A 12816-nucleotide genomic window follows, 5' to 3' on the forward strand; every position below is an offset into this window, starting at 1 on the left:
TAATTTACTCACTGACTTGTCAATATGGATGTCAGACCACATTCTTATATCACAATCTTTACAACACTGAGCTCATCATATTTCCTCCCCCATGTCTCTTCTCCCAACTTCTCCTTTGAGATAAATGGCACAATGATCAGTCCCTCCTCACAAAGTTTCTAATTCTTGCTTTGACTATTGCAACTCTCTCCTCACTGGTCTACCTTTTACATTGGTTGTCTACCCTTCAGTCTATAATGAATGCTGTTTGCCAGACTTGTTCATCTTACCAACTGCTTGATCACCATTACCTTTCTCTGCTATTCCCTCTCTGGCTTACATGCGTTCAACAAATAAAATATAAAATACCAACAACATACAAAGCCATCCAAAACTCTGCCCCAAGCTACATCACCAACCTCATCTTAAAATATCATTCAAACCATCCTCTAGCTCTCTAGCCCCATCGTCACCTCCTCTCATGCTCACCTCCAGGACTTCTCCAGAGCCTCCCCCTTCATCTGGAGCTCTCTACCTTTAATCTGTCTTGCTATCTCCTACCTTTTTTGTCTTTAGGCAATCATTGAAAACTAATTCCTTTAGGGAAACCTATCCTGCCTCCTTCTAAAGCATGTACTTTTTACTCTCTCCATCAGCTCATCACTCATATTTACTGTCTTTTGTATCATTTGCCCCTCCACTTAGATTGTAAGCTCTCAAGAACAGAACCCGCCTAAACTTCCTGTATTAAATTGTTTTTCATCTGTACGATTCTCCTTATTTTGTAAAGTACTGTGCAGCCTGTTATTATCATTAGCATTTTTATTATACAGGATTTACGTAGTGCGAACAGTTTGCAAAACATTTTACAGCATGAAGGTAGACCGTACAGTTACAATACAATTCAATACAAGAGGAATTGGAGGGCCCTGCTAGTTAGAGCTTACAATCTAAAAGGGAGGAACAAGTGATACAAAAGGTAATAACTGTGGGAGATAAGCTGTTGGAAAAAATAAAAGTACATTTGTTAGGTGGAGGCAGAATAAGCATTTCTAAAGAGAAAGGTGTTCAGGGTTTGCCTAAAAGTGGACAGAGTAGGAGATAGTCGGACAGATTGGAGTAGGGAGTTCCAGAGGAAGTTAGATGCACAGGAGAAATCTTTGAAGCAAGCATGAGAGGAAGAAATGAGGGAGCTAGAGAGCAGGAGGTCTTGGGACAAACAAAGAATGTTTTGCTTGAGACTTTAAGGCAAGTTAGTGATGTAGCTGCGGGCAGAGTTGTGGATGGCTTTGTAAGTTGTTAGCATTTTGAATGTTTTTCGTTGGGGTGAGTGGAAGCTGATGGAGGGATTGGCAGAGAGGGGTAGCAGACACTAAATGACTGGTAAAGAAGATGAGTCTGGCAGCAGCACCCATGGTGGATTGAGGGAGGGATAGCCTATATAAAGGTAATACAATGAGGATGGATTTGCAGTAGTCAAGGTGAGATATAACCAGGGAGGGGATTAGAAGCTTTGTGGTGTCACTGATTAAGAAGGGGCATATGTTAGAGACATTTGGGAGGCTGATGCAGCAAGATTTGGACAGTGATTGATATGAGACCAAAAGGAGAGTTCAGAGTCCAACATTACCGGGGATTACAGGTCAGGGGAAGGGGCATGTGGGGGAGGAAATCTTATGAGCTCAGTTTTGGGTAGAACAAAGTTTCTAATTTTGATTCAGTACCCATGACATAAGTTTTTAATGGGTGCATCATATGAACTCTTAGACACAGAGGGGAGCTACACTTCTCTGAAGAAGCTTTAGTATTGTGCATTAGAATGCATGTGGTGCCAATCTCATCTGGTTTGATCAGGATTGAATGGAAATACCATAACAGATCGGTGCTGCTCCAAGTCCGAAGTATCAGTCTCCCAAGTTTATACTATGTATTAAAGTGCTGGCAGAGACAGAGCACATTCCATTCTAAGATACAATATAGCATACAAGTACTACTGCATGCAGTACTCAACTCCGGTGGGAAGTGAATGAAACACAAGCTACAGCTCAAGTCCTCGCCCATCGGTCAAGCCCCTCTGCCATGCTTCACCCACACTGGGCTTAATTGTGGAGGCTTCTATGATTAAGCCTAGTGTGGGTGACACATGTCAGAGGGGCCTGACCAATGGGTGGGAACTTTAACTGAATCCTGTCTTTCGTTTACTTCACACTGGCATTGAATGCAGTGTACGGCGGTACTTATATTTCGGGATTAATAATTATATACTGTGTGCACAATTATTAGGCAAGTTGTATTTTTGAACATTAATTTCATTATTGAACAACTACAGTGCTCTTGGTCAATCCAAAATGTTAATAAATCTCAGACATGATTATTTAAGAAAGTAAATGTGAGGTTTTGGCTTTCTCAGGAGAATGTCTATGTGTGCACAATTAATGGGCAACTATTTGTGTGCACAATTATTATGCAGCTAAATGAAAAACGAAAAATTTCCCATCTCACTTGTTTGTTTATTATTCTCACTTTAACAGATGAAAATAAACCACTCAAAATTTACAAATAAACTTTTCTGACATTTAAAAAAAAAAATCAATAACCAATATAGCCATCCTTCTTTTCAATAACTGTCATAGGCTTTCCATTCATAGAGTCTGTCAGTTTCTTGATCTGTTGACAATCAACTTTTTTGTGCAGCAGCAACCACAGCCTCCCAGACACTGTTCAGAGAGGTGTACTGTTTTCCTTCACCATAAATCTCATATTTAAGAAGAGCCCACAAGTTCTCAATAGGGTTTAGGCCAGGTGAGGAAAGGGGCCATGTCATTATTTCATTTTCAAAGCTTTTACTAGCTAGCCACGCAGTGGAGTGCTTTGATGCATGCTATGGAGCATTTTCCTGTGTAAATACCACGGTCTTCTTGAAAGATGCAAACTTTTCCCTGTACCACTGCTTGAAGAAAGTGACTTTTAAAAATTGGCAGTAGGTTTGGGAGTTGATTTTGAGTCCATCTTCAACCTGAAAAGGTCCAACTAGCTCATCTTTATTAATACTAGCCCATACCAGTACCCCACCTCCACCTTGCTTCTGTCTAAGTCAAAGTGGAGCTCTGTGTCTGTTACTAATGCAGCCACTGGCCCTTCCATCTGGTCTGTCAAGAGTCGCTCGTCTTATCAGTCCATAAAACCTTTGAAAAATCTGTCTTCAAATATTTCTTGGCCCAGTCTTGACGTTTCAACTTATGTCTTGTTCAGTGGTGGTCGGGTTTTAACCTCCTTTACATTGGCCATGTTTCTGAGCACTGAACACCTTGTACTTCTGGGAACTCCAGGTAGGTTGCAGTTCTGGAATATGACAGCACTGGAGAACAATGGGTTTCCTGGTAGCTTCACGTTTGACTCTTCTCAAATCTTTGGCAGTTAATTTGCGTCTTTTTTTCTCAACACGTTTCTTGCAACCCTGTTGATTATTTGCAACAAAACGTTTGATGGTTCTGTGATCACGCCCCAATGTCTTATCAATTTCAAGAGGGCTGCATGCCTCTGAAAGACTTTTTACAATTTTTTACTTTTCAGAGTCATTTAAATCTTTTTTTTGGCCCATTTTGCCTGAGGAATAGAAGATGCCTTATAATTATGCACACCTTGATATATAGGGTGTTGATCTCCTTAGTCCACACCCTCCCTCATTGCACAAATACACATCACCTGATATGCTTACATCCAATAAGCATTCAAGTTTATATAGTTGGAGTTGGACAATATGCATAAAAATGATGATTTGGTCAAAATACTACATAGTTGCATAGTTAGTCTGGCTGAAAAAAGACTAAAGTCCGTCCAGTTCAACCATTAAAAAAAATTATAATTCTATACCCACAGTTGATCCAGAGGAAGGCAAAAAAAAAAAACCCAGCAAAGCATGAGCCAATTTGCTCCTGCAGGGAAAAAAATTCCTTCTGGATCCCCCGAGAGGCAATTGCCTGGATCAACTTTACCTATAAATGTTAATATCCGGTTATATTCTGTGTATCTAAGAAAGAATCCAGGCCTTTTTTAAAGCAATCCATTGAGCTGGCCAGAACCAACACTTGAGGGAGTCTATTCCACATTTTCACAGCTCTCACTGTGAAGAAACCTTTCCTTGTTTGGAGATTAAATTTCTTTTCCTCCAGACGTAAAGAGTGCCCCTTGTCCTCTGTGATGACCTCAGGGTGAATAGCTCTACACCAAGTTCACTATATGAACCACTGATTTATTTATACATGTTGATCATATTCCCCCTTAATCTCCTCTTCTCAAGCTAGCTTAAATTCAGTTCCTCTAATCTTTCCTCATAGCTGAGCTCCTCCATGCCTCTTATCAGTTTGGTTGCCCTTCTCTACTTTCTCCAGTTCCGCAATGTTCTTTTTGTGCATTGGTGCCCAAAACTGAACTGCATATTCCAGATGAGGTCTTACTAATGATTTTTACAGGGGTAAAATGATATCTCTCTCTCTGGAGTCTATACCTCTTTTAATACAAGAGAGGATTTTTGCTTTCTTTAGAAACCGCAGCTTGGCATTGCATGCCATTATTAAGCTTGTGATCTACCAGAACTCCCAGATCCTTCTCCACCATTGATTACCCCAGTTGTACTCTACCCTAGTATGTATGATGCATGTATATTCTTATCCCCCAAATGCATAACCTTACAGTTATCAACATTAAACCTCGTTTGCCACATAGTTGCCCAATTAAACAGTGCATTGAGGTTGGCTTGTAAGTTGGAGACATCCTGTAAGGACGTTATTCCACTGCACAGCTTGGTGCTATCTGCAAAGACTGCAATGGGATTTTTAATCCCATTCCCTATATCGTTTATAAATATATTAAAAAGTAAGGGTACACCACTGACAACCCTAGACCATTCAGAGTATGAATCATTAACCATTAATCTTTGAATACGATCTTTTAGCCAGTTTTTTATCCATTTACATATGGATTATTCCAAGCCTGTAGACTTTACCTTACACATTAGCCATGTGTGGGGAACTGTGTCAAACGCTTTTGCAAAATCCAAGTATACCACATCCACCGCCGCCCTTCTATCCAAGGTTTTGCTCACCCCCTCATAAAGAGAAATCAAATTTGTTTGACAACTTCTGACTTTTCATGAATCCATGCTGTATGTTGCTTAAAATATTTTTTTCAGCAAGAACTAATTTATGTGTACTTTTATTAAACTCTCCAGTATCTTCCCAACTATAGAAGTTAAACTAACAGGTCTATAATTACTTGGTAAAGATTTTGACCCCTTTTTAAATATTGGCACCAAATTGGCCTTACACCAATCCAGTGGTACTATGCCAGTCATTAAAGAGTCCCTAAAAGTTAGAAACAATGGCTTTGAAATGGCAGAGCTCAATTATTTAAGGACTCACTTGCATAATAAATATGCACACAGTGTATGTCATCTTGACTGAAAGACTGATTTACTCTAGCATCACCCTTATCTGTTTACTGTTCCACACTACTGATGAGTTCAAATGGTGTGCTATTATAGGTAATTTGTACAGAAAGAGTCAATGACTACAGCACATTTTTCAACTGTTTGTTGTCTTCTACTATACTTTGAAAAACCTAATAAGGCTTATTGCATTGGAATGTTAGTGGACATGTACAGTTGTGTTCAAAATAATAGCAGTCAGATATCACTAACCTGATCAATCACTGTTTTTGGTAGAAATGATATTTCTACATGGCAAATAATTTACTAGCAGGTGTAGTAGAGTAATAGAAATCCAACAGACCCAACAGTCATGACATGCATGCTGCTGATTCTGTGTAATTGAATCACTAATTGAAAGAGGCATGTTCAAAGTAATAGCAGTGTGGAGTTCTATTAGAGAGGTCATTCATTCTTTGAAAAACAGGTGGCAATTATTGCCCTTATTTAAGGAAGGCAGCAAATGTTGTACATGCTGGTTACAGTTCAGAAGAACAGCGTACCTTGATTAAAAAGTTGATTGGAGAGGGGAAAACATATAAAGAAGTGCAGAAAATGATAGGCTGCTCAGCTAAAATGATCGCAAATGCTTTAAAATGGCAACCAAAACCTGAAAGACGTGGAAGAAAGCGAAAAAGTACCATTCAAATGGATAGAAGAATAGCCAAAATGGCAAGGACTCAGCCAACAATCAGCTCCAGGAAGATCAAAGAAGGTCTCAAGTTACCTGTGAGTACTGTTACAATTAGAAGACGTATATGTGAAGCCAAGCTATCTGCAAGAAGCCCCCGCAAAATCCCACTGTTGAAAAAAAGACGTGCTGAAGAGGTTACAATTTGCCAAAGAGCACATTGACTGGCTTAAAGAGAAATGGCACAACATTTTGTGGACTGATGAAAGTAAGATTGTTCTTTTTGGGTCTAGAGGCCGGAGACAGTTTGTCAGACGACACTCAAACACTGAATTCAAGCTACAGTACACTGTGAAGACAGTGAAGCATGGTTGCGCAAGCATCATGATATGGTGATGTTTCTCATACTACGGTGTTTGGCCTATATATCGCATACCAGGGATCATGGATCAGTTTGAATACATCAGAATACTTGAAGAGGTCATGCTGCCTTATGCTGAAGAGGAAATGCCCTTGAAATGGGTGTTCCAACAAGACAACGACCCCAAACACACCAGTAAACGTGCAACATCTTGGTTCCAGACCAACAAGATTGACGTTATGGAGTGGCCAGCCCAATCCCGGATCTTAATCCAATAGAAAACTTGTGGGGTGGCATAAAAAATGCAGTTTCTGAGGCAAAACCAAGAAATAGAGAAGAACTGTGGAATGTAGTCCAATCATCCTGGGCTGGAATACCTGTTCACAGGTGCCAGAAGTTGGTTGACTCCATGCAACACAGATGTACAGCAGTTCTTAGAAACAGTGCTTATACAACTAAATATTAAGTGATTCAAAGGAAAGCAAAATCTTCAAACATTTTTCAGTTTATATAGTGAATGTTTGAGTTTGTAAAGAAGAATACAAACACTGCTATTTTTTTGAACAGTCTAATATTCACTTTTCAATTTCTTTAGAGGAACAACACAAATTTTGATATATTTTTCTTCATGTTTTGATTTGGAATAGAATGTGTAGTGTTCCCAATGCATTTGTGTGTCTGGAAATAACCGCTATTAGAAGGATTTTGAGCTTTATTCACTTTTTTCAACATGCTTATTTTGAACACAACTGTATAAGTAAACTATATATATATATATATATATATATATATATTTGAATAAAACCACAAGTGTATGCAAAGATGGCCCAGAACTATTTTTAGCATATTTACAGGTGCATATTTAAATATTTCTAAATCAGTAAAAGCTTTGCAATACAATTATGTGAGTTGTTGCTTCACTTGATTGGTTGACTATATCCTTTAGTCTTAATCTACCTGTTATTTATAGTTTAATAGAAAGCTGGTGCTGCATGGGTGTTTACAGTAAAGGCCCTTTCACACTGGAACACGCAGTGCGGGAAACCCGTGCTCCAGTGCAGTTTTCTGCACCGCATTCCAATCACTGGTGTCAATACAAAGTTAGGGACATCCTAAACACAGGTCGCAAATGCAGTGCGTTTGCCTGCACCAGATCTCATGGTACAAAAATACCATGTGATCTGGTTGTAGTGCGTTTTGAAAAAGTAGTGCATGTGCTACTTTTGGTGTGGTGCAGTTTCAGCCCGTTCAAAATGAATGAATACAGGGACAGGTCGGGTTGAAAACAGATGTGCATATGGACATAATAGTGAAGGAATTCAAATGGAGTTTCACTTAGATAAGTAGTGGAATATTTGGTGTTTTGCTTTTTTTTTTTTGTTTCTGTTTTTTCTTTGAAAATCACAGTTTATTACTTTTAATTGAAAAGGTTTGTGTGAGCTTTGCAATAACAGTTGCTTAATTTAAATACATTCTGTTGCAGACGTAGCTGACTTGCCTTGGGAATAGATCATTCAAAGTAGCAGTTACATCATTTTAGTAAATTGTGCTACATCAAAATGTTGTCGCTTTTTCAACCCATACTCTTTAAAGAAAAAAAAAAAATGATTCTGCCATTGTCTGCTAAAAGATTATATGTCCATGGGACTTATGTCTAATTGTGTATTTTCATCTCCACCACAGGTGATGATGACTTTGAAGCACTAAAAGCCAAGAATATCAAGCAGACCGCATTGGTTGCAGATCTGCGGGAAGCCATCCTGCAAGTTGCACGTCACTTCCAATGCAGTGACCCTAAAAACTGCAACATTGTGAGTCAAACTTGAGTGTATTCTTGTCTGCGTTACAGAGATGTTACTCAGCTAACCCTTACACTAATATATTATGGATTAATAACTTATATTGGAAGAAAATGGCTATTGTTTACCAAATTTGATACTTTTACAGAGGCCCTGTCATCGCTAAAATCACAGTTTTTTCCTCCATGGAGGGACACAGGAATTCAAATAATGTTTGGTTATACTGCCACCTACAGGGGTATGGGACGTGGCAAACAAAAAAATTTGTGGGCCAGTCCCAGGCTAACCCTCTGTTTACCACGCATGTCTCGGTTTTTCACTAGTGTCTTAGGAGGATGAATGTATGTTCCTCAGCTTTGTTAGTTCATGAGTCCATTTAGGCTCATTTCCACTGGTGGGTATCTTTCTCTAGTTCTTGTTTTTTTTTTTTTTGGTTCTTTTTTTTTACCATGAATTTTTTATTGAGAAAAATCTTAAAAGGTACATTAACCACTTGCCTACAAGGCACTTATACCCCCTTCCTTACCAGGCCAATTTTCAGCTTTCAGCGCTGTCGCAATTTGAATGACAATTGTTCGGTCATGCAACATTACACCCATATGAAATTTTTATCCTTTTTTTCTCACAAATAGAGCTTTCTTTTGGTGGTATTTACTTGCCGCTGGGTGTTTTACTTTTTGTGCTATAAACAAAAAAACAGCAAAAAATTTGAAAAAAAAAAGTTTATTTGTTTCTATTATAAATATTTGCAAACAGGTAATTTTTCTCCTTCACTGATGTGCATTGATGAGGCAGCACTGATGGACACTGATAGGCAGTACTAATAGACACCGATAGGCAGCACTAATGAGGCGGCCCTGACTGGCGCAATTGGCGGCACTGCTGGGGGGCACTGACTGGCGACACTGCTGGGCTGCACTGATGGGCACAGGTGGGTGGCACTGCTGGGAACTTGTGGGCAGAACTGGTGGGTGGCACTGCTGGGCACCGATCATCAGGGCACTGATCATCAGTGCCCTGATGATTGGTGCCGATTCCTGCTCTGACAACTTCCGGTTCTCGGCAGCACTTTCCTCACACTCTGACAGCGTGAGGAAAGTGCAGCCGAGAACCAGCAATTGCATTTCCCAGTGATCGGCGTTTCATTGGACACGGCTGATCACGTGGTAAAAGGCCGCTGTGATTGGCCTTTTACCACATCACGTGATCAGCTGGGTCATATGACACCCTCCCAGAACTGGCCGGCCGCAGTGCAGCTGTCATTCGGCTATCTGTGGTTGGCAACTAGTTAAGCTTCAAGAATACGTATAAAACATACAGAATATAGCAATGCAAATAAGTTGCACAATATAAACCAAAGAATTTTCAATTGTTGATCATTAGGCCCTTTGATGTGGCGGTTGTCACCTGTCACACCTACTTGGGATCACACTGTGATCAGGTTCCAACCATCTCATGCAGTTTTAGGCCTTTTTGCCCATCTAGGGTTCTAACAGAACTAGCAATCTATCAACCATAAACCAGATGCATTATAAAAAAATAGGTCTTAAAGTTAATAATTAAAGAGGTATAAAAATTACCTCTCAAGCTGTCCATCAATCCTTAATTATATATAAAATGTTAATAGCTACTCCACTAGGTCTAGAATTATTTAAACTAACATCATAATATCATAGTTGTGATGTGGCAAGAGACATTGCGTGTTCATTTTTGGTGGAGCTGGTGATTTCAATCCTTAGTTATAGTTATCCGGGCCGCAAATAGAATATGTGCTGCTACAGTTCTAGCTGCGGGGGGGTGGAGTGACTTCAGTTGTATACTTAAACGCTCTAGAGCTGAAGTAAAAGGTGTATATGTATCAGTAACGTCAAATATGAGTAGGGAGACTTTTTTCCAAAATTCCTGTAAGATGTCACATCCCCACAGGATATGTAATAGGTTGCCCTTTTTATTACAATTTCTCCAATAAAGTGGGGATGTCTCTGGGAGAAATGTATGTAGTCTCATAGGAGTCATGTAGCACCTATGTAATATTTTCTGTGAGTTGTCCCAATGCTCTATACAGGCTGAGGAACTGCAGTTGATCTTTATTGCTTGCATCCATTGTGCTATAGAAAATTTGTGTTTCAATTCCTTTTCCCAGTTTAGCATGGATTGCGACTTTTTATCTAATGAATGCTGAACAGTATCTATAACAAAGAGAGATTCCTTTGAGCTTCTTAGATGATTTACTAGCGAGGAAATCCCATATTTGCTGGGGTACCAATATCCTTTGGGTTGGGTTGGGTTATTTTTTTGAAAGTGTCTGATTTGATTAATGTTATATATTTCAGCTACATCCAGTTGGCCTAAGTCTGCCCAATTAAAGTGTACTCCCTTCTCTGCCCATTTCTGGGTAGAAAAATGTGGGATAAAAGTGTTACTAAATCAACAACAGTAAAATCAGTCTGTATATGCAGTAAAGCATACTTGTTATACTCATTGTGGAACCTAAGGGGTTAATCCTCTGCATTGTGTAAAAAGGCTGTTTGATCCTGATTTCTCTGCTCCTCCTCTTCAAATGTCCACATCTTATCTCCTGATAAGACCAACTGAATCGTAGCTATTCTGCACATGCTCAGTTTAGTGTGTATTGCTGGGGAGGTTTTTTTTTTCTTGGGAGAGTGCATGTGATCAGCACAGGGCCAATCAGCACTGTCCAGACAGAGGTCAAGGGATTTGCATCGTTCTAGAGCAGAAAGAAAACTCCTCCTACAAGCTTTAATCAGTGCTCTGCTGAACACTGATAGAATTCACACGACTGCTCTAACTGCTGATGAGAAAAGGTATTTAGCAGTTTATATATACTAAAATAATTGCACTTCCATGTTCTGTGTACTGTGGGAGTCCAGATACAGTGAATGCAGGTTCCGGGGTTTAGTAACACTTAGAGATACCTCTTTGAGCATATTAACACTCAATTTTAAACAGCGAGAACCACACTGATAGTGTTGCATTAATCTTATCTGAGGTTATCTGAGAATATGGTTTGTGATGAAGGCACGCTGCCGTCATGAGGGCAAACAGATCGTTCCCAGGTGTTATTCCCTTTTCAGTTCTACTCCTAGTTTGTCATCTTGGCTAGAAATCCAGTAGTGCATCTGATTCAAGATGCTTAGGAACATATAATGTAGAGAGCGCCACCCTAGTTTTTTTCCCTGCCATTTATATTTCCTCAATAGATAAGCCAGCCAGGAGAAAAATAGTGATGGGATAGGTATAGGAATTGATCTAAAGTAATACAGCAATTTAGCCAATATTTGCATTTTATAGGTGCAATTTGCCCTATCCATGAATTTTACCTATTTGTGTCAACTCATGTGCAATTTATTCTAGGAGTTTGGAGGAAATTTGCGTTATAAAGTTTGGAAATAGGGAAAGTTAACTGTATTCCCAGGTATGCAATTGAGGGAGATATCCAATTACACGGAATTATCTTACTGAGTCTTTTGCTTTTTGCTGGAGGGATACCTATAGGAAGTGCAAAGCATTTAGCAGTGTTTACTTTATAGTAGGAGAGTCTGGCAAATTTTAACAGCCTCTTTTGTACCATAGAGAGAGAGCTTTCTGGGTTAAAGTCAAAATTATATCATCCGCATATAGTCTTGGTATGAGCTCCTTTTTCCCCACTTTAATTCCAGAAATTAATTTGTTGGTTCTAATGAATTCTGCTAAGGGTTCAAAAGTCAAAGAAAAAATTATTGGGGAAAGTGGGCATCCCTACCTAGTCCCATTAGTTAATTTGAAACTGTCTGACAATGTGCCTTAAGTAAAAACCTGTGCAGTAGGATGAGTGTAGAGAGACATAAATGCTCAATAAATGAACCCCGAAATTCTGAAGTTTGACTTGTTCAGCAAAAATTCCGCAAACCTTTTAAGATTAACCATTTTTTTAGTCCCATCTGGCGCTTGACTGCCTTTCACAAATCCTACTTGATCTAACCCTAGTAAGAATGGTGTCACCTCCATCAGTCTGTTTGCTAATATTTTAGCATATTTTTTAAGATCCAAGTTTAACAATGAAATGGGGTGAAAGTTCTGAGAAATGGGAGGGTCTTTCCCTGGGTTTGGGAGAGTAATTATGATAGCCTGTAGTATCTCCTTTGGAAAGGAGCCTAAGCTTGCCATTTCATTATAGAGCTCAGTGAGATGTGGGGTGAGAACTTTATCAAAGGTTTTGTAATGTTTCACTGAGAAGCCATTAGCCCCTGGAGATTTATGCAAGGGTAATTGTTTGATAACCATCAAGACTTCTCTAGGAGTAATAGGTTGGTTAAGTTGATAGAGCGTTTCTGCGCTAACTGAAGGTAGATGCATCTGGGTAAAGAAATCTGCAATATCTGCTTCAGAGGGTTGTTGAATTTAAGGGTCCCTTTGGAGATTATATAAGGATTTGTAATAATCCGCAAATGCATTTGCTATTTCCTATGGATTATTAAAGATAGTAATTTTTGTAATGTCTGAGAGAAGCCAATTTGGTTTGCGCCTGACGTTGTTTCAATTGTTGTGCCAGTAATTTGCC

At 39.3% G+C, this 12816-nt stretch overlaps 1 protein-coding gene across 5 annotated transcripts in view; it reads left to right on the forward strand.

Annotated features, from left to right (window-relative positions):
• SGSM3 (small G protein signaling modulator 3) overlaps positions 1-12816 on the forward strand; it is a 247573-nt gene that overhangs the window by 116069 nt on the left and 118688 nt on the right. For all 5 annotated transcript variants that reach the window (XM_089674219.1, XM_089674222.1, XM_089674223.1 and 2 more), the window contains exon 12: positions 8140-8267. In XM_089674219.1, the coding sequence (XP_089530345.1) occupies positions 8140-8267 (128 nt within the window). The remainder of the gene's footprint in view (positions 1-8139; positions 8268-12816) is intronic.

This window comes from Staurois parvus, unplaced genomic scaffold, assembly GCF_062004578.1.
Source record: "Staurois parvus isolate SC_StPar_1 unplaced genomic scaffold, SC_StPar_1.0 ptg000149l, whole genome shotgun sequence".
Classification (NCBI taxonomy): Eukaryota; Metazoa; Chordata; class Amphibia; order Anura; family Ranidae; genus Staurois; species Staurois parvus.